The 21585-nt window shown below is 38.7% G+C and overlaps 1 protein-coding gene across 3 annotated transcripts in view; it reads left to right on the top strand.

Moving 5' to 3' along the window:
* Window positions 1–5829: 5829 nt before the first annotated feature.
* Window positions 5830–21585, top strand: part of PPP1R12A (protein phosphatase 1 regulatory subunit 12A) — a 131889-nt gene continuing 116133 nt past the window's right edge. For 2 of the 3 annotated variants that reach the window (XM_063309003.1, XM_063309004.1), the window contains exon 1: window positions 5830–6271. In XM_063309003.1, coding sequence (XP_063165073.1) covers window positions 6035–6271 — 237 coding nt within the window. In that variant the 5' untranslated portion in view covers window positions 5830–6034. The remainder of the gene's footprint in view (window positions 6272–21585) is intronic. The other variant, XM_063309002.1, reaches the window with a different exon arrangement.

Genomic DNA, 21585 nt, shown 5'->3' on the forward strand with positions numbered 1-21585 from the left:
AGGGCAGAGGAAGACTGACACAGTCAAACAGATACATTTTTTACTAAATTTAGAGACCCTCATTAGTTAATATTACTTTTAAGCTCTTAGTCTGTTTTTTCCTTAACCACAGGAGTACACTACTCTTACCTTTTAAAAAACGATTTACCTTAGGACAGAACAGTAATAATATAAGGATAATACCCTCTTGTTATATGCAGCAGTTTTATCACTTTATTTATTACAGTATTTATTATTTTATTTATGTATTTATTTAAGGTATTTATTACTTTAAAAATGGCAAAACTGCATTCCAAAACAGAAATATTAGAGACACTTTCTATGTTTAATTGTTATTCCTATGACTTCTACTATTACCACTTGGGAAAAATATTTATACACTCATGCACTAAAGCAGGTTCTATTATAAGTCAAGCACCAATAATATGCTTGTTGCTTCACAGATAAATAGTCCTTGCCTTGAGGAGCATAAAGGAATATTTCAACTTCCCTCAACTTAAGGGAATTTGAACTCAATCGTTTTTACAAACTTGGCAAGTTTCATCAGCCCCTGGGTAAAAGTGCTTAATAAGTCCAAAGAGTGCATTATTTGGAAAAAATCTATTGATAAATACTTATATTTTAGTTTTGTACAGAGACCAACTCTGAATACCTGTCAAAATAATGTTATTTATTTAAAGCATTGTCTTCCAAATAGGACCAAAGGCAATTAAAATCAAGCAAGCCAACATTAAAAACTGTACAAATTATCCCTATATACAATTGCTCAATAATTTATTATAGTATATACTGCCTTTCTTAGCTAAGACTTACAACAAATAAACAATAATGCAGCCATAAAAGCATACAATCAACACAAAATGTTAAAATAATTTTTTAAAAATCCATAAAAAGCAATTTAAAAGATCAGCTAAAATATAGCTTAAAAAACCCTTCTCTAAAATTAAGAGTTAATCAATTGTACTTCAGAAAAGTGCATAGGAGAAAGCTTTTTTATGAACAGAAAGACAAACAGGCATTTCTGTTCTCAAGATCTGAAGAGGAACTTCAGCAACTCTTAATAATTAGATAATTTCATAACAAGCCAGGTGTTTCCTTACATGGCTTATATATTTGACTTGATTTGATACATACAGTAGCTGTTTGGGGCTTTAAAGTTGATATTAGCTATCTTGAATTTAACCAGAAAATATTTGACAAGCAGTGCAGGTCTTTCAATATTAGAGCTGTATAAGTTCAATACAATTTGTGGGTGGGATAGTAGTTTTCCCACTGTATTTGGTCCCAATTGCTCTTCAAAACTATGTCACAATTGTCTAAATGTGATGTAAACTAGGGGAGGAAAACAGTTGCCAAATCACTCTGACATGAAGAATTGCAGCTGGCATGCTAAAGTTATTGTGCAAATGGAGGAAGGTCCCTGTAGGAGCTACAGTATTAAATCTTAGGGCAAGCACACAGGGTGTATGAGATGACCAACCCACACCCAAATGAAAATACTCATCCCTTAGTATAAAGTGCCAAATGGATTTCAAACTGAAGCACATGCTAGGTGGATCTACCTTGGCAGTGAGTTGTCTGTTTGGGGCAGGGAGATCTGCAGGTAGTCAAAAAAAGTCAAAATGGCCACTGCAACTGCATCATTGAAAGTCCACCCCTGATGCACATAAAAAGGAATGGGGCTTCAATTGTGCAGTTACAGCCATCCAGACACTTTTAGATCCCCCTCCCCCTTGACACCCCTGATCTGGGGTAAAACAAAAGAAAAAGAAATCTAGTATTTGCAGGTAAAAGCATATAGAGAAAACAGGGAGAACTAGCATTACGTACTATTCCTGGAAAAAGGGGGATTCTTGAATACACAGTACAAGTGCAATGCCATTTTATTGCCTGAACTGTCACCAGTACAGCTGCCTTATTCTGAACTAAGGGAACTTTTCCAGGACATCTCTCCAGCAGGTGTCACAACTGATTATGGATACACAAAACATTCCTGTGGATTTTTAAAAATATTATGAACATGGTCAACATTACTCTGAAAGTAGGTTGTGTGGGGTGACTTTGGTATGCCTCAATATAGCACTTTGTGGGACAAAGATGATGCAATGTGCCTCTTCAGGAGACAATGCAATGCATTTCATCAAGATAAAGAGGCAACACAGTTTGCCTTGATGAGGCACTTCATACTGCCTAGCAATCTTGCCTGCCACTTGCAATCTTTAGGAGAAACTTGCACATACATAGCACACACACAAACAACACTTCTGGTGATTACAAGGATAGAGGAAGCTGTGCAAGAAACCTCAGCAGTGTAAAACAGAGAAACAACTGCTTTGTTTTAGTTTTAGAAGGGAAAGGGCTGTTTTGGGGAAGGCATTCTTTTGAATCTTTGTTGAAGCAAAGAACCCCTCAAAGTTCTGCACAGCCGAGATAAAAGAGACTATTGCACAAATTAGAGAATACATATGTACTGAATGTTACATGTTTGTCTCAGAATGTTTGAAACCAGAAAAACAGTCATCAAAGGATTGTTGAAACCCACAAACTGTTAACTATTACTGTAGTAGACTGAACTCTCTTAAATATCTTGTGTACAGCTTTGATGCTAAATAAGAATGAATGATTCAGTCATTAATAAAATCACCTGCTTGATAGAAGTCTAGTGCAGCTCAGAAAACAAATGTTCATGTACAACATATATGGATAAAAACTCTGCCCTGTGACATATTTTTTTTGCACCTACTACTTAACTGGAATACTGAGGATTGCCTTGCACAAGAATTAATTTCATTTAAAATTCATTAAAATGAAATAATGATTAAATAAACATTTACTAATGTAGTTAATAATTCTCCCTTCTGTCACATGTAATTCAGTGATAACTTTTGAAAGGATTCCATTCACCCAAGGGTGCTGGGATAAATCTACATAGCCCTGGGACCTCAAGTTGTGCACTTTTGTATAAAATAGTAATGTGCCTAAATACAATGTTTTTTGCTTAATTGTATAGAGAGGTAGATATGCAAGTAGATAAATCAATGTAGTAAGTATAATTCTGCAGTATTAGGCCTGCAAAGGTTAATTTGCTTTATACCATGAAAATCACAATTTACCTTGTAAGAACAGACAGATTTATCTCTGAGGCATTTTATGTCATCTTGTTGCCTCCTCTAAAGGTGCTCCAGATTTGTATAATACTATGGAACAAACATTCCCTGACATCAATTTTCTCTTAGTGTCCATGGTATTACCCTCATCCCCTGCCCATGAGTGCAGTAGTTGTACCAATATGAAGTATTTTTCTGCCGAAAGCCTCAGGATGCATAAAACCTATTATTTTATCACTTATCTTGAGGTTGAAATGTGACCACTAGTAGTTGTGCCTGAATGTGTATTATGGATGTTTCAGGCTGATATAGGCATGTCCCCTTCCATCTGGTCACTAGTCAACTTCCATGCAGCCATTTGCCCACACCATTAACACTTTGCTTCCTCAGTTCTTTTCACACCTCTTCTCTTCTAGTTATGCCAATTTCTCTCCAGGTTTTCAACATAGGAGACGATAGCAAAACAGTGCTATTTTATGGGGATGAGAGGCTGTATTATCATGGTATCTCTTCCAAGTATTCTGATCTAGATGTTGCAGCTTCACTTTTCCACATTGCAGTGTCCAGAAAATGAATGATGGTAAACAGGGCTTTTGTTTCTTAATTGCCAGCTTAATAGGCCTTAAGTCTCTCCCAGGAGTTGCAAAATCCAGAAGGCAATGTAAGAGTTCAAGAAAGCTGCCAGGAAGCACTGGGACAGGCATCTACATCTACACAGCACCTACCAAGAAACTAATTGTGGCGTTTGTAACTGCCTGAAGCAGCTGGGGCACAAACAAGTCTTTTTTTATTTTTTGTCAAAGTGAAAGATATACAGTCCTATTTTTTTATATGTATCTATTTCCCATTTATTTTCTGCAACCTATTTTGCCATGGCATCACAAGATTACTTAAGACTTGCAGAAACACGGTGAGGTACATCAAGATGAGAGTTGGTCACTTGCCAAAACTGGATTCTGACTGCCAGCACTCTGCTTTTTAAAGTATAAACTTGCGGAACAGAATGCCAACAATGTAGCATTTGTCATATTAAGACAGTTCCTACAAGAGTTGATATCTGTGAAATTATTTGTATTGCTAATAATTTGTATGAATATATATATGTATGTATGTATGGGATCACACTTGTATGATGAAATAATAGCTAGGCCCACACTTCATACCAACACATAACAAGGTTTAATCCACTTTGGTTTAGTGTGATGAACTTACATATGAACAAGATTACTATGGCTTATTCAACAAACCATGCTTAAAATGTGCAACCCAGATACAATGAAATACCTTCTCCAAACAAATGCAACCATCAAATGTTTTGAAGAAATTTTAAGTGGCTAGAACTTTTTTACTCTATGGAAAATTTCGAATGATCTGTTGAGATCACTTTTGAAGATTTTATTTTAAAAATACTACATATAAGAGAAAATGTATTTTTATATGTAGCACTAATAGACCAATCCTATGCAGAGTCATTTATTTTGAGCAATGTGCTGTTTACTTTCAGTATGACTGACTCTCAAATATTTTAGTTATTTAATCATATACTTTGCATAAATCAGATTTTTTAGTTGATCAAAGTATTTTTATGGACTATTTTCTTAAACCTGTTTTCTCATAGAAGCCACATTCTCACAAATAACACACTGAAAGGCTGCAGACTTATTCTTTAAAAGTTTGTTACCTTGCATTGTGAAATTAAATTTCATTATACTTGTTAATATTTACACCTTAGATAAGAACAGTGTTTAAAGCTATTTGTACACCAACAAAGGAGAAAACCTAATCTAACACTTTTGAAAAAATAGGCAGTTTCAGGCAGCATACTTTGAACACTACAGAAATTAAATTATAAATGTGAGCACCCCAAACACATGTATTTCCTACTGTACTAAAGGAGGCCTGAGTACAAATAGAATTGCACCTCAATCCTCTGCATGGCTATTTTTGCTTCAAAATGTGATGTGTTAATTTGTAGATCCATTGTCGCCTTTATTGTGAAGTTGAGTGTTACTTTCTTTTAAAATAAAACGCTGTATACACAAAAGAACTTATTGCAGCATCTTTATGGCAGCGAAAAGTGTATTCTACCTTAGGCCTCTTACAGTGGAAAAATACACAATTAAACATTGCTTTAGAAGAGAACCCGAGAGATAAAAAGGCCCCAGCAGTTTTCCACAGAAGAAACTTCCAGCTTGTGTTCCTTTTTACGCAGCGCTGTGGATAAACGGAAACTACAACGCGGCTGATATATAGGATAACCTTAAAAATGAACTTATTCCACGTATTGTTGAATCTCTTTATATTCAACGGGTTGCTTTCAGGTTTAAGGCTCCTGAGGATTCTTCTCAGATAAAGGGGTGCAGTCTCGGTTGACAATACTAAGAACGCGTCGGCTGCCGTCATCCAAACTGTAATGTCCAGTGAAGCGAAAGTGTCCGTCTTATCGGGATGATCTTTAAGGTGCCCCGAGATTCTCCGCTGCCTACCCGAGAGCAACGCGTTTCCGTCTCTGTGAGGAGCTCTGTGGCTGCGCGCCCTCGCTACCGCTCAAGCAGCAGCAGCGGCGGCCGCCCCTCTGGACGTTTTCCCCTACTGTCCGTTAAAAGTAAACTTCATCTACGGCCACCGCGTCTCTTCTAAGATATCGCGAGATTATGTTAAGGAAGCCGGGCGCTTCGCTTTTCCCTCTCTTTCCTCTTAGCTCCGCTAGCCGGCCGAGCGCGAGACAGGCGCGCAGGGCAGCGCAGGGCGGCGTTTTGGTGCGCTGGGAGTGGGGCGGGGGAGCAAACGAGCGAGCATTCGGCCGCGCGAGGTTCTGTGGGATACAGGCGGTGCTCTGCTTCTCCGCCTCCTGCTGGGTGCGGAGCGGCTTCGCTGAAGCAAGCGAGCGAAAGGCAGGGAGAGAAGGGACGAGACCCGACTAGGGCATGAAGATGGCGGACGCCAAGCAGAAACGAAATGAGCAGCTGAAGCGCTGGATCGGCTCCGAGACGGACCAGGAGCCGCCCGTGGTCAAGCGCAAGAAGACCAAGGTGAAGTTCGACGACAGCGCCGTCTTCCTGGCTGCCTGCTCGAGTGGCGACACCGAGGAAGTGCTGCGCCTGCTGGAGCGCGGCGCCGACATCAACTACGCGAATGTGGACGGCTTCGCGGCACTGCATCAGGTCTGTGTCTGCTTGTCCCATTTCCCCGGGCAGGGCTTCTCGAGCTTCTGCTAGGAAGGAGGCTCTGCCGCCCGGGATGAGGTTGAGGCCTGCTCCTTTCTTCCACCTAGGATAGTCTGGCTAGGGTGCTTCCGGAACTTCTTGCCTTTGGGTGCCTTGAGGAAGGCTGTGGCCCTTCGGTGTCGGAATCTGCCTTCCTCTTCTCTCCTCCTGACCTTAGAGGGGAGCTAGGCGGGCTGCGCACATCCTTGTTTGTGTCCTAGGGATGTTGGGTTCTGCTGGAGAAACTGTGCCTGCTGATAAGGCCGGGCCTTGCCTTTTCTCCGAAAAAACGGGGGCAATTGGTGGTCGTCTTTTCGTTCCTTCACTGCACTGGGGCTTCAGGGAGACAGTTCTTCAGGGGAGGGAGACAGATGAAAAGCGGTGAGCTCCCCGGGCCTCCTTGTGTAGGGCAAGGAGGACGAGGGCAAGTTCTTTCACGAAGGAGGTAACTTTGTGGAGTGATGGGGTGAGAGCCACTGCCACAGTGGGAAAATGTAGGGGTTGTCTTTAATCTGGCTGTTTTGCAGATGAGTAGAACACCTAGTCACCTCTGTGCTAAATGGTGTTCTTAATTGTTAAAGTTGCTGCTTGTTTTTTTTTTCCCCCTGTTGCTGGCTCTACCTTAAGGAATGTGGACTCCAACTCATTACTTCAGCCCTTTCTATTATTTATGGGAAGTTATAAAATCATTAGTACAAATTAAAATTGATTTTGCTTGCAAAATGTCCCAAAACTGACAGTTGAGGAAGGATGGGAAATTGGTTCTGAAATGTTCTCAAAATGGATGCTTTGTGGACGTTTAAGTTTTATAGGAGTCTGATTGGAATCTCAAATGTTAGCCAAATAAGGAAAGACTGTGGCAATCCCTAGATAATGTTGGATACTTGAGTTGATGTAGGTTCTATTAACAGACCAGAAGCTATAACTTTATAAACTCACTTTGTGTACCTATGTATATATATGAAAAACAAGTGTAATTACTTTGGCAGCTTGATTTTTGTTTTGCATGGTGGTAGGTCTTGGCAGTTCCTTAAAGATGTAGTAATTAGGATCTCTTGAGGAACTAGAAAGAAGTGCTTTTTGCAGTATACTAACATATAGTGCTTTATTAAGCTATGAGACAGATTTCAATTTAGTCTGTACTAAAAATTCCTGATGATGACACTGGGATGAAGAAAACTTTCCGGGGTAAGTTGGTTTAAGGTAGTTGAAGATGACTTACATATTATATGTGTTTTGCCCTTACTATTGCACAAGATGTATAATTGGTCCTGTCTTTTGAATTAAAACCTGCCATTCTTCTACTGATATAATTTAATTAGTTCAAAAAATGTATACATGTTTACAAAATAAATTGAACAATGTCTATAAATTGCCGCTTCTGTTTTAAAGCTCAGTAATGAAGTTCTTATTGTCCATAACGTAAGACTTTATTAGCTCCGGCCGTACCCAAGAGAAGATTCACTGTAGAGTTTACTTTTGTGTAGATGCATGTAGAATTTCATATTTGGCCTTTCTTGCCTAGTTAGTATTTTATTGAGAAAAGTACATTTTGCACTTCAAACTCTGGGAACTTCAGGATTGAATAAGGTCTAAAATAGTGTTGGTACATAGTTTTTTGAGACAGTAGATACGTTTAAAATAGCTTTTTAACCTACAATCCTGTGATCCCTAGAACAGCATTCCAGGCTGTAAAATGTTCCAGATCTCCCCCCTCCAAAACGAACTCATTGGCTTCTCCCACAAACTCAATGAGTTCTTCCAAAGACAGGGACTCATTGGGCTTGGGGGGGAGGGGGAGCCAGTATTACAGATTCCCTCTAGTTGTATGATAGAAGAAGAAAAAAGTTTCATGAGTATGAAGAAGACTAAAAAAACTAGGATCTTTAGGATCTATATCATTCTTATTCCCCAAACATCCTCCAGAAATTAGGCAAATGTATGCAAACTTTGGGGCTGATGTACATAATTTTTGTTATGTTAAAACCTGCAAGAGATAAAAAATAAGAGTGAGAAAACCATTTTCTCCTTTTTGTGACATGCTGGCGTCACCCTGGCAGGCCTTTTGGTTAGATAGCTTTTCTGTCTTTGCATTGTATCCTATCCATTGATAGCATGGTTAAATGTATTTTGAATTTCATGAATGATGTACATTACTTTACAAAATGATTAGTAAAGCAGTGGTGGCACACATCATAGAAATTGGCCTAGCATAACTGAAACAGTTCCTGCTATCTTGCAAAAGAGGGACAAAACCTCATTAAAAAGGCAGACTCATTCAAGTCAAGTTGGCTACATGACTGCACACATATGTACATACTGTTTTCTTTACAACAGCATAGAACTGGTTTGCCATTGCCTTCTGGGTTGTTTTTTGACTTCCTAGACTGGTTGGCAGTCTCCCATCCAAATTTTAACTTGATCTTGCCTTGTTTAGCTTTTCTTTTCTTTTTTTAAATCAGCTAAACTTTGCTAAGCACTGCTGTCTCAGACAAAGGATTTCAGAATGTAAGGAATTCAAGAAAAAGTGGTTTACTATTTTCAGACTCAATTATAATCTGGCATACAGAAGACATAAGTAAGAAAATGATACCTGACTGCAATTGAGATAGGCATTATGTTCAGGAAGATAGTCCTTTATGCATATGTGTTTAATTCTATTTAGCACATTCACTGGTAAAAAAAACACTGTGAATTGTGCCCTGAAGCAAAGTGTTGATTGTATAAAGGCATGTATTACAGTGCTTGTTTGAAAAACAACTATTACATTTGTCCCAGCTGAAGTTCTTTAAGGGCATTATAGTCTACAAGTCACTAGGTTGGAAGCTACAGAAGCAAAGAGCAGATTTGGGAATGTATCATGCAGTGACTGTCACCTATTTCTTGAAAAAGTGTTCTGGGTTCAGAAGCACACCTGAGATTTTGATTAGACATGAACATGACTTTCCAATAGGTTACAATCTGAGAAAAGTCTAAATGGATTATTTCCTTTTTTGAGCTTCCCTGTGCCCCGTATGCGTAAGGCAGCATGAGGCTTTGTTCACATACACTGCTAAGTTACACTGTTCTTATCTATAGTTATCTATTTCAAGTGGGTTTGTACATCCTACTAAGCCAAAAGCAAACAAACCATATTGGGACTTAACATTATGTATGCCGTGTTCACTGGTAAGATAGTTAATAGCTTCATTTATATTATTGTGATTTGGGACTTTACATAGTACAGATAGCAAAGTTTAGCAATGCTGAGTCTGTAGAAATGGAAGAATATCTGGAGCAATATTTTGAGAAATGGTCTGAAACATTTGAGTGAGCATGAAACAGTGAAGTAATAAGTCATAGTTTATATAAATTGCATTAGAATTAATGGATTGAGCTCTGTTTAGGTTTTGAATATGGCAGTAGTGATAAGATTATCCTAAATCCCATTGATTACCATTTATTCACGGGACGCAGTGGCGCTGCGGGTTAAACCACTGAGCTGCTGAGCTTGCCGATCAGAAGGTCGGAGGTTCGAATCCGCGTGATGGGGTGAGCTCCCGTTGCTAGTCCCAGCTCCTGCCAACCTAGCAGTTCGAAGACATGCAAATGTGAGTAGATTAATAGGTACCGCTTCGGCAGGCAGGTAACGGCGTTTCGTGTAGTCATGCTGGCCACATGACCATGGAACTGTCTACAGACAAACGCCAGCTCTTCGGCTTTGAAACGGAGATGAGCACCACCCCCTAGAGTCGGACACGACTGGACTTAATGTCAAGGGAAACCTTTACCTTTACCTACCATTTATTCAGTTTTGGAATATTTAATGAATCAATAATAAACTAGAATTGCATTAGTGATATATTTATTTTGTGATGTTTCCCATTGTATAAGAGAAGATAGTTAGATGCTGGCTGTTTTTATGGTGATAGCATACTAATGAATTGCAATTGATTGAAAAGTATTAAAGCTAAATGATTTTGCTTGTAAGTTACATTGATTTGAAATAGCATCATTTTATGTTTGGGCTGTTGTGCTGATATATGACAAGTTATTTCTTAACTCTACAGGATATCCATTACAAAACATCTACTATGGAGATTCAATAAAGCTCATAATTAATAGTCTTCATACCAAATTCTGTTAAACATGAAACTGTATGTGGTTCAGCTGTCTGATAAACTGCAGCATTAACTATATCAAGAAACATGCATAGAGTTCCTATTATTTAGCTCTTTCGTTGTAGTAGCCTCTGTATTACATTTAAAAAAAGATAGGCATAACTGAGCAGTTTAGAAAAACAGCTGGAATAGCGAGTTAGAATTGAGAGTGCACTCTGTGTGTGCATCCATACTTGTAACTGTGTGCAGTATTTAAATATTTAAGCACCTTTTGCTTTTTCATGATTTGGAGTGGAAAAGACAGGCAGTTGGATGTTTCAAGAGCTCTAAGTAGTATATTAAAGTTGTAAGCTTAAAAAAGCAGGTTCTTTGAGGGAAGAATAACAGCATTTTTTAAGATTGTGATGTCTGAAAGGTCTTCATGTCAGATAATTTAAAGAAAACAAAACCCACTTTGCTAATTCAGAAAACCTGTGGTCTTAAGCACTGATGACTTGATTTATTCTACACCAAAAGTTTGATACTTTGGTAAAGATAGATTAATGCCTTAGCTTCTACAACCACAGAATGACTGGAAACCCACATCGAGCTAAGCCGTGATTTATTGAATAAGCCAGAATTGGCTGCTTTCAAAAACCTAAATTATAAACCATGCTTTACAAGATGCAGTGGCTGGATTCATACAATATGCTAAGTCAAAACTAATAAGAAATTTACCATGGCTATGGACAATATAAAAATCAATGTCTGTGTCTATGCATATTTTGAGTGGGCCAAATGACTGTAAGAATGCATCTCAGTACCTATATATTAGGATAGCTGATCTAGAAGAATACAGGTAGCCCTTGCTTAATGATGATAATTGGGACCATCAACTCCATCATGAAGCTACGCGGTCACAAAGCGCAATGTCATATGACTGTGCTGGCAGTTGCGGCAGTCCCAGTTGCCTTCATTAGGTGAATCCGGCACAGTCGCAGCATCCTGTGGTCACATGATTGCCATTTGCAACCTCCTGCCAGCTTCCATTGACTTTGCTTGTCAGAAGCCGGCAGTAAAGGTCGCAATTGATGGTCACGTGACTGTGGGACGCTGTGACATAATTGTGATCCAGTTGCCAAGCGCCTGAATCATGATCATGTGACCGCAGGGACGCTACAATGGCCACAACTACAAAGACGCGTCTTAGGTCCCCCTTGTTCAGCACCATCGTAACTTTTAACAGTCGCTGAATGACTGATAATTCAGTGAGGACTATCTGTAATTTTCTGATATGGACATCTAGCAATACTACAGTGCTTTAGCTTTGCCCAGGTAAAACATGTAAATAAGTATTAACTCCAAAATTATTTCATGTTGAGGATTGAGTAGCTGTTCAAAAACAGCAAGTACTCTGATTTCATATTCATAGTGGAAGATTTGAAGGTGGCTATTTCAGGGAGTATATACGATGAGCATAGAAATACAATAAACACATATTATGATTGAGAAAAGCAGTATAACAGACGAAGCAGCCATTAAAATGGCCATGGTTTGCATATGATACTCATACAGGCATACAAAAACATGGATCACTGTGTAGTCTGTTACATCAAGATAATACAAATATGTATCTTTATTCTTATATAAAAGGAAACACACAGTTTTGTTGTGATTAAGGCAACAGGCTAGAAACCAGGAGACTGTGAGTTCTAGTCCTGCCTTAGCATTGAAAGCCGGCTCGGTGACCTTGGGCCAGTCACACACACACAGCCCAACTCACCTCACAGGGTGGTTGTTGTGGGGAAAATAGGAGGAGGAAGGAGTAATAAGTATGTTCCCCACCTTGAGTTATTTACAAAAACAATAAAGGCGGGATAAAAAATAAATAAATAATCATGCTGGACAAACAAGTGCATTTTTCTTGTATACAATTGTAATATGGTTTTGTTTCAGAAAGATAGGCTCCTGGAAGGACAGCTCATATCATTTCCTCCTCAGTTTGGAGACAAAATTAAATAATACAATCATGCTTTATTATTAGACATGAAATCTTATGTATAAAATGTATATGAAAACACTATGCAGAGAGAAAATTCAAAAGAAAAGACATGTCATCATAAGTAGAAATTAGTATACCTAGTGCTAACATTTTAGTTGTATTCATTAATATTAACTTAGGAAGAAGTTTAGTTTACTAGTTCAGTATAAATGAATCTTCCAAGTTATTTCAAGAAATGTAAATTCTAAATGGAACACTCCTAATTTAAAGGTTCACAACTTATTTTGCATTATTTACATAAATGCCACATTATTGCATGCAAATATTCAAGGTTCTTATTACCATAACTTTGTATGCTTTGCTGATCTTATTAACCATAAAAAGGCAACTCTAAGAGAGTTACAAAGCAGTAGGACTTGTAGTAAGCAGTGCATGTTCTGATGTTATCTGGTAGGCGGAGACATTCCAAGTTGTCATGTATTGCTAGATACATTCCTGAAATGACAGTCAGTGGAAACTCTGGCATAGAATAGAGGTTTTCCTCAGCTGTCACCATCTTTAGTAGCTTGTCAGTATATTGTTAGAACAATAAGGAAATATGCCTGGTTCATATTTGTGACCAAATATTATCCTTGAATAGCAAGAAAGTAATACAGCAATTCTGAGTACCACCAACAAATGTAGTTTCTTACATTTTGAGAACTCCATTGGGAAATTTTGTATATAAGATTAGAAAAAGACTCAGTCAGCCTCTGTGAAAGAAAGGGAACAAAACACAAATTTGTTATGCTACTAGATTTCATTCAACAATGCATTAATGAATGTTTCACTGTATTGGGGATTTTTCATGTAGTAGCGTGTCCCATAAAATAAGCTTTGTAACACTGCAGTGCTGGGATCTAATAACTGTTCTATGTATCAGTAGTAAGTTCTATTTGCATTCAGTGAGGCTTAGTCCTAGACAAATATACGCACAGTTGTGGCCTTAATTGACTAAACAAACTGCTATGAATAAAGATTTATTTATTGAATATATGTATATACTATCAAATTGAACAAACTCACTGCCATTTACAATACAAATAAAACCCAGAATACAATGCCAACTGGACGTTTGGGTAGAGAGTTGTCCACAGGATGGAGGCCACCATGGGGGAACACTGTCGTCATGCCCCAATCTCCTTTGGGTTCTTACATATGTGGGGAACAGTGAACACCCATATCTAGGATGAGTGCATAGAACAGGCCAATTTCACTGGGAGGAGGCAGTAGTGAAGATACCTGGGAGCCAAATTACGTTGGCCTTTGAACTGTACCTGGAAGCCAGTGCGGTGCCTGTGGTACAGCTGTAATACGGCTGTAGCAGCTTTTATGTGCCAGCATGTGCGCTGCTGTATTTTGCATGACCCACAGTTTCCAGGTAGTCTTAAAAAGCAGCCTCATGTAAATTGCATTGCAGCAATCTACCTAGTAGTGATAAGGGCTTAAATTAATGTTGCCAGGCCTCCTGCCCAGATAGGCGACAGCTGGCATTCCAGCCAAAATTAGACAAAGGTACCTATGGCTATAACATCTACCTATGAATCCAGCAGTATCTGTGAGCCCCAAAAAGTCCCAGGTCACAGACTTGCAACTTGAAGAGGACTTCTCCCCATAGACAATTAAAGCCAAAGTAGACAGAAGGTCAGATGGTGTCTGGATAAGCAAAAGTTGTAAAGTTGCCTTGGGCATGGTAAGGTTCCAGTTCCATGTAGCTACTTGACCAAGTGTTGCTTGTATTAATGTTTAGATGGTTATGATTACACTCTTGTAATTACCTTTTCAGCTGAAGCAAGTAAAATTGCTTTGGATAGCAGAAACCAAATTCAGTGCTTTGTAATACATAGATTAGAATGTATTGGTAAAAACGGTAAGTGTGCGTGTTTGCATTTGACACTGATTGTTTTCATGCTTCAATAAGGCTTTCCCCAAAGGAGCAATAAGCTACTAAGTGAAAATAATAACGCTCCTCTGCTGTAGACTCATATTTTCAAATACATTCATAAGAATATAAGAAGAGCCCTTGTGGATCAGGCCATGGGCCTGTCTAGTTCACGTTCTGTATATGTAGTTACTGACTGGATACATCTGAGAAATTCATAAACTGGAGGGCAGTAACCTCCTTCTGCTGTCACTTCCCAGCAGCCAGTTTTAAAACTTACTGCTTTTGATTGAGGACACAGTGAGCAACCATCATTATTAGTAGCTATTGGTAGTCTGATCCTGCATGAGTCTGCTCAATTTTTTTTAAAATTGGGTGCCGTTACCACAACTACCAGTAGTGAATTCCATGGTTTAAGTATGCACTGTTTAATTTTTTTTTCCTTTGAGTTGTTAATCTGCCTGTTTTATGTTTCAGTGAATGACCTCAAAATCTATCATTATGAGAATGGGAGGAAAAAACTTTTCTCTGTGTTATCTGTCTGTCTGTCTATCTATCTATCATGCATGCTTTTATATAATTCTGTCATGTCTCCCATTACCCTTCTTCATTTCAAGCTAAAGAACCTCAACATCTCTAATCTTACCTTTCAAAAAAGCTGTGCCAGCCCCTACATTATTTTAGTTGTCATTTTTGGCACTTAATCAGCTCTGTAATAACTTTCTTAAGATGGGTGATCGCAGCTATATGTAGTACTCCAATTGCGGTGTGACAATAGATTTATGTAAGGGCATTATTATAGCAACAGTTCTATTTTTAATTCCCTTCCTAATGATTCCAAGCATGGAATTTGGCTTTTGTATAGCAGCTGCACATTTGGCTTATATTTTCATCAGATAGTCCACTGTGACTCCAAGATCCTTTTCTTCATCAGTCACTGCCTGCTCAGATTCCATTCATGTATACATGAAATTTGGATTTGGGGGGAGGGGTACCAGAATGCATACACTGTGAAGGAGAGAGAATATAATTCAACTGAATTACAAATTTTACCCTATGAAAGAGGATAGAGTACAATGTAACTCTAGCCTGCTGTACTTCAGATTTGTTTGAACTGCAGTTCTTGGAATTCACAGCACACATGGAAGGTATCAGACTGAGAAAAATTAATAGAAGAGAAGATGAGGCTATTTTATCCTGATCAACAAAGTCTTAGTACTAACATGCATTCCTCATGTGCCACTACAGTGCTATCTTATAGTATACATATTTAACTTGGAAGTCCAGCTTAAAGTAGCGGAGCTTGCTCCTGAACAGATAGATGGGATTTTTAGCCATTCTTTGAACAGGTGCTTTTATCATGACTAAGACTGAAAGATGGTAACATTTTATCTTGCAAAATTCTTTAGTAAAGTTTTGACTTTTTTAGTAGTTACATTAATTGTTTAGCTGTTTCCATGTTTTTAAAATAAATTTGTAATCTGCCCACAGAACTATGGTCAATAAGTGGATTTAGGAAAGAGTATATAAACAAATGAGAAACATTACCTGTATTAATTTAAATTTTGTGAAATAACAAAAGCAGTGGGGAGAAGAGCAGGAAGGATGCTCTATCAGCTGCTTTTGTATGCAGTTCCCCTTTTAGACTGTCTAGCCAGAAATGTAATTCATCTTTAAATAGCATATTGTCTTTATACTCTCAGGAAAAATAAAGTTTGTATTTTTGAGAATAATTTGCGGACTAAACTCCCATACTTGTTGGATACTTTTCATCTTCATTAAACTTGAATTACTAGGTCCAATCCTTAACATTAACACTGTTGATGTTAGCTAGCCAAACAAGATTTCCTTGATCTTTCTGTTTTTGTTGTCAGCTGTTAAGCAATGAGTAGAGAGTGGTTCAGTTAGCAGTTAAAATGTAACCGGAAATAATTGCCTAATTGTTCAGTATTGTATCAGTCTTTTTCTTGTTCTTTTTTTCCTTGTGTTAGTGTTTTTATATAGAGAACCATTATGCTGTTTCTTCTTTCACTAAACATCAGATTTATAGACACTTCCTTCAAACTCTGTAAAGACTGTACTTTGGAAAGCATATTATTAACTGAATATAAAACAAATGAAATATGCTTTCAAAACAAGCAAGCCATGGATTAGGTTTTCAAGTGCAAAACAAATAGGCTAAGTCACTGTTCATTTAGCATGTTTTATTGTATATCATAATCGGCTGGATTCACACATTGCACTAAACCATAAACATTGGCTTAAAAATACAGTGGCTAGCTTCACACTTCACACTAGATACAAACTAAACAAAAAAGTTATACCTTAGCATGGTATCTGTGGATCCTATTATATGGCATCCAAATAATTTAGTCATTAGGTTGTGAAAAGCAGCTGCTTTTGAAGCATTGTCTCATTCTGTATTGAAGCACACTGATTTCATAAAGCTTACTTTTTTTGATCTGCTGGAAAGGGTCTTCTGTTTGTGCAGAGCATCCAGATCAAATCCAGATAGAAACAAGCTGGTAACATATACAGTGGTCTGAGGGAAGCAAAGATCCTGTAATCATTCCTTGTTGGGTTTCTTTTCTAGTCTCCTTAAGAGCTGTCCTCTGAACCTGCTGTAGTTTGTCAATGTCCTTTTCAAACTGGGGAACTCAGAACTAAACAAAGTATCATATAGTAAGTGTGACCATGGCAGAGTACAGTAGAACAGTTACTTCCAATGATCTGGACTCTGTGCTTCTGTTAATACATCTCAAAATAGCATTTGACTTTTTAACAGCTGCATGACACTGTTGGCATGCTCAGTTTGTAATATAATAGAATGTCTAGATGTTTTCACATGTACTACTCAGTACATGTGAAACTACTTTTCTTCTCAGAGGAAATTTCAGCCCATTTCAGACCACTGTTCATGCCTGTCTGTATCTTTTTGAATCTTTGCATTTTCTTCTAAAATGTTAGTCATCCTTCACAACTTTGTATCATCTATAGATTTGATAATCATCCCCTTAGTCCCTTTGTCCAGATCATTGATAAAAATGTTGAACTGCTCATGGCCCAGGACAGAGCCTTGAAGCACTCTACTTGATAGTACTCTCCAATCTCATGTGGAATCATAAAAGCATAGTCAGTGGCTATGGTGATTCAGCCAATTATAAATTCATCCAACAGTTGTGTCATCTAGGCCATATTTACTACTTTATTAATGAGAACATCATGAGAGACTTTGTCAGATAGTTTGTTGAAGTCAAGTTATATTATGTCGACAGCATGTCCTCAATCTGTTAAAGTAACAAATCAGTCAAAAAGGTGTATAAGGTTAATCTGGTATGATTCAAGCTGGTAGTTGTTGATTGTGCTATCCAAGTACCCACAAATACTCTGTTAAACAATCTGCTCAAGAACCTTGCCTAGTATAGATGCCAACTTGACAAGTCTCTAGTTTCCTGGATTCTTCTCCTTTCATTTTTTAAAATATAACGTCTACTGGGATCTCACCAGTTGTTCATTTGCTTGTTTGTTTGTTTTCTATCCCGCCTTTATTATTTGTATAAATAACTCAAGGCGGTGAACATACCTAATACTCCTTCCTCCTCCTATTTTCCCTACAACAACAACCCTGTGAGGTGAGTTGGGCTGAGAGAGAGTGACTGGCCCAAGGTCTCCCAGCCAGCTTTTATGCCTAAGGCTGGACTAGAGCTCACAGACTCCTGATTTCTAGCCCGTTGCCTTAACCACTAGACCAAACTAGCTTGATTCCCAAAGATTATAGTTAGTGGTTGTTGAGAAGTACAGAAATTACCTTGAAGAAGGAATGCAAGAATCGTGAAGTAAATAACTTAGCCTTGGGAAGGAAGAGGGGGTAAGAAAGAATTGATTCTGTTTGGTATACAATGGAGCTGTCCTAACAAGCAGGAACCACGCTGAGATGAGGAATAAGTCTCTAGTGTTTTATTATTGCTACATTAGACAGAAAATCCTAACAAACTGAAGAAGTGTGAGAAAACCCATACAGATATACTCCAAAAGTCAAGGCGGGTCTGTTCTGTGTCTCTTTGAATGACTGCTCAAATTCTCGCTACTACGTATGCGTTTTCCCCCCTGGATAGGGGCCCCTTCCTGCTCACCATCAGTGCTCATGACAGGAGCAGAGTGAAACTCTGACAGGCTTTCAAAATTATGCTCTACTCTACAAAGTAAAGTAGAATTCCTATAGTCTTTGAGGTGTCCGATTCCTCATCTGCCCTATCTTGAAGGGAAGATAGTGGTTCTGCTATCACCTCTGCTAGTTCCTTCAGTACCCCATGATGTATTTCCTCTGATTCTGGAGACTTAAATTCACTTAAACCAGCTAAGTATTCTTTTCCCCTCTTGTCTCTTCTGAGCTGCAGCTCTGTCCTTCCCCTGTTGGCAAAACGATGGCCAGTTAGGGCTTTGTTTCACTTTTGAGAGGTAGTATGACCTGACGTTCTTCTTTCTCACCATCACCTGCTGTCAGAATCACCCTTTTCTCCTCTCAGCAGACCTACAGCCTCTTTGTCTTGTATAAAATATCTATCATCTGTCTGTCTATCTCATAACCATAAATGCCTTTTATATTATTTCTCTGAGCATTTTTTCCAGGCCTTAGCCCAATCTGCAGTTTAGCCTGACATAATTCATACAGTTTCTTGCAGCTGTGCTTTTTTAGTTATATACCCCTCCTTCAATATCCCATACATATTCATTTTTCTTAATATTTTAGAAAGCTCTGTGTGTATCCATACTAGTCTTTTTAAATGTCTTCCATTTTTCATTCAAGTAGGAATTGCTTATATTGCACTTTCAGTATCTTGTTTTGCAGGATTTCCCATCCTTATCAGGGACTTTTCTCCTTCAGGATTTAAATTGGTTGGCTCTGACCTACTTCCTCTCTGAATTCATCAAAATCTGCTCTTCTGTAATTCAGTATACAAGTCTAATTTTTCTCTGTTCCTCCTGCCCTTGATGTCATGATCTCAAGAATAACATAGTCATAGTCAAGGTTCCAGTCATCTTTACTTTTCCCATCAATTTTCCTTGTTAGTAAGGATTAGATCCATGACAGCAGAGCCCTTTGTCGCTAACAAATGAAGTTGTCAGCAAGAGAGGAGAGGATTTTGTTGGACCTCTGACCCTTGGCCAGTTAGTTTCCAGTTGATGTCAGAGTAGTTGAAATCTTCCATTGTCACTATAATATATTTCTTGAAAGTTTGATCATCTGATACAAAGCAAAACATCCTCATCCATATTTCTGCCTGTTCAGCTAATCTATAATAAACCCTCATAACAATGTCACTTTTTAAATTCTTATAAACATACTCAGGATATCCATGCTATGATTCTTGAATTTCTGTGTTGGCATATGTTTTCTTTACATTCAGCAGAACACCTGCTGCATTGTTATTTTTGAATAAGTTGTAGCCTTCCAGGTAAGTTTCAGCAATGCCATCACATCATATTTTTCTTCCCATGTTAGGATTCCAAATTCTCTCTGTTTCCCATATTTTGTGCATTCATGTAGAAACATTGAAACTGGAGTAGCTTTAGCGTTGTAGTTTCCTTAATTGGTTTTGCTGTTGCAATTTCATGCCAATATCTAAGTTGCCCCTCTTGTTGTTTATTTGTTTAGTCGCTTCCAACTCTTCGTGACTTCATGGACCAGCCCATGCCAGAGCTTCCTGTCGGTTGTCAACACCCCCAGCTCCCCCAGGGACGAGTCCGTCACCTCTAGAATATCATCCATCCACCTTGCCCTTGGTCGGCCCCTCTTCCTTTTGCCCTCCACTCTCCCTAGCGTCAGCGTCTTCTCCAGGGTGTCCTGTTTTCTCATTATGTGGCCAAAGTATTTCAGTTTTGCCTTTAATATCATTCCCTCAAGCGAGCAGTCTGGCTTTATTTCCTGGAGTATGGACTGGTTTGATCTTCCTGCAGTCCAAGGCACTCTCAGAGTTGTCCTCCAACGCCACAGTTCAAAAGCATCGATCTTCCTTCTCTCAGCCTTCCTTATGGTCCAGCTCTCACAGCCATAAGTTACTACGGGGAACACCATTGCTTTAACTATGTGGACCTTTGTTGTTAGTGTGATGTCTCTGCTCTTAACTATTTTATCGAGATTTGTCATTGCTCTTCTCCCAAGGATTAAGCGTCTTCTGATTTCCTGACTACAGTCAGCATCTGCAGTAATCTTTGCACCTAGGAATACAAAGTCTTTCACTGCTTCTACATTTTCTCCCTCTATTTGCCAGTTATCAATCAAGCTGGTTGCCATAATCTTGGTTTTTTTGAGGTTTAGCTGCAAGCCAGCTTTTGCACTTTCTTCTTTCACTTTCATCATAAGGCTCTTCAGTTCCTCTTCGCTTTCAGCCATCAAAGTGGTATCATCTGCATATCCGAGATTGTTAATATTTCTTCCAGCAATTTTAACTCCAGCCTTGGATTCCTCAAGCCCAGCATGTCGCATGATGTGTTCTGCGTACAAGTTGAATAGGTAGGGTGAGAGTATACAGCCCTGCCGTACTCCTTTCCCAATCTTAAACCAGTCCGTTGTTCCGTGGTCTGTTCTTACTGTTGCTACTTGGTCATTATACAGATTCTTCAGGAGGCATACAAGATGACTTGGTATCCCCATACCACTAAAAACTTGCCACAATTTGTTATGGTCCACACAGTCAAAGGCTTTAGAATAGTCAATAAAACAGAAATAGATGTTTTTCTGAAACTCCCTGGCTTTTTCCATTATCCATCGGATATTGGCAATTTGGTCCCTAGTTCCTCTGCCTTTTCTAAACCCAGCTTGTACATCTGGCAATTCTCGCTCCATGAATTGCTGAAGTCTACCTTGCAGGATCTTGAGCATTACCTTACTGGCGTGTGAAATGAGTGCCACTGTTCGATAGTTTGAACTTTCTTTAGTGTTTCCCTTTTTTGGTATGGGGATATAAGTTGATTTTTTCCAGTCTGATGGCCATTCTTGTGTTTTCCAAATTTGCTGGCATATAGCATGCATTACCTTGACAGCATCATCTTGCAAGATTTTGAACAGTTCAGCTAGGATGCCGTCGTCTCCTGCTGCCTTGTTATTAGCAATGCTTCTTAAGGCCCATTCAAGCTCACTCTTCAGGATGTCTGGCTCTAGCTCACTGACCACACCATCAAAGCTATCCCCAATATTGTTATCCTTCCTATACAGGTCTTCTGTATATTCTTGCCACCTTTTCTTGATCTCTTCTTCTTCTGTTAGGTC

Source organism: Candoia aspera, chromosome 7 (assembly GCF_035149785.1).
Source record: "Candoia aspera isolate rCanAsp1 chromosome 7, rCanAsp1.hap2, whole genome shotgun sequence".
In the NCBI taxonomy this organism is placed as follows: Eukaryota; Metazoa; Chordata; class Lepidosauria; order Squamata; family Boidae; genus Candoia; species Candoia aspera.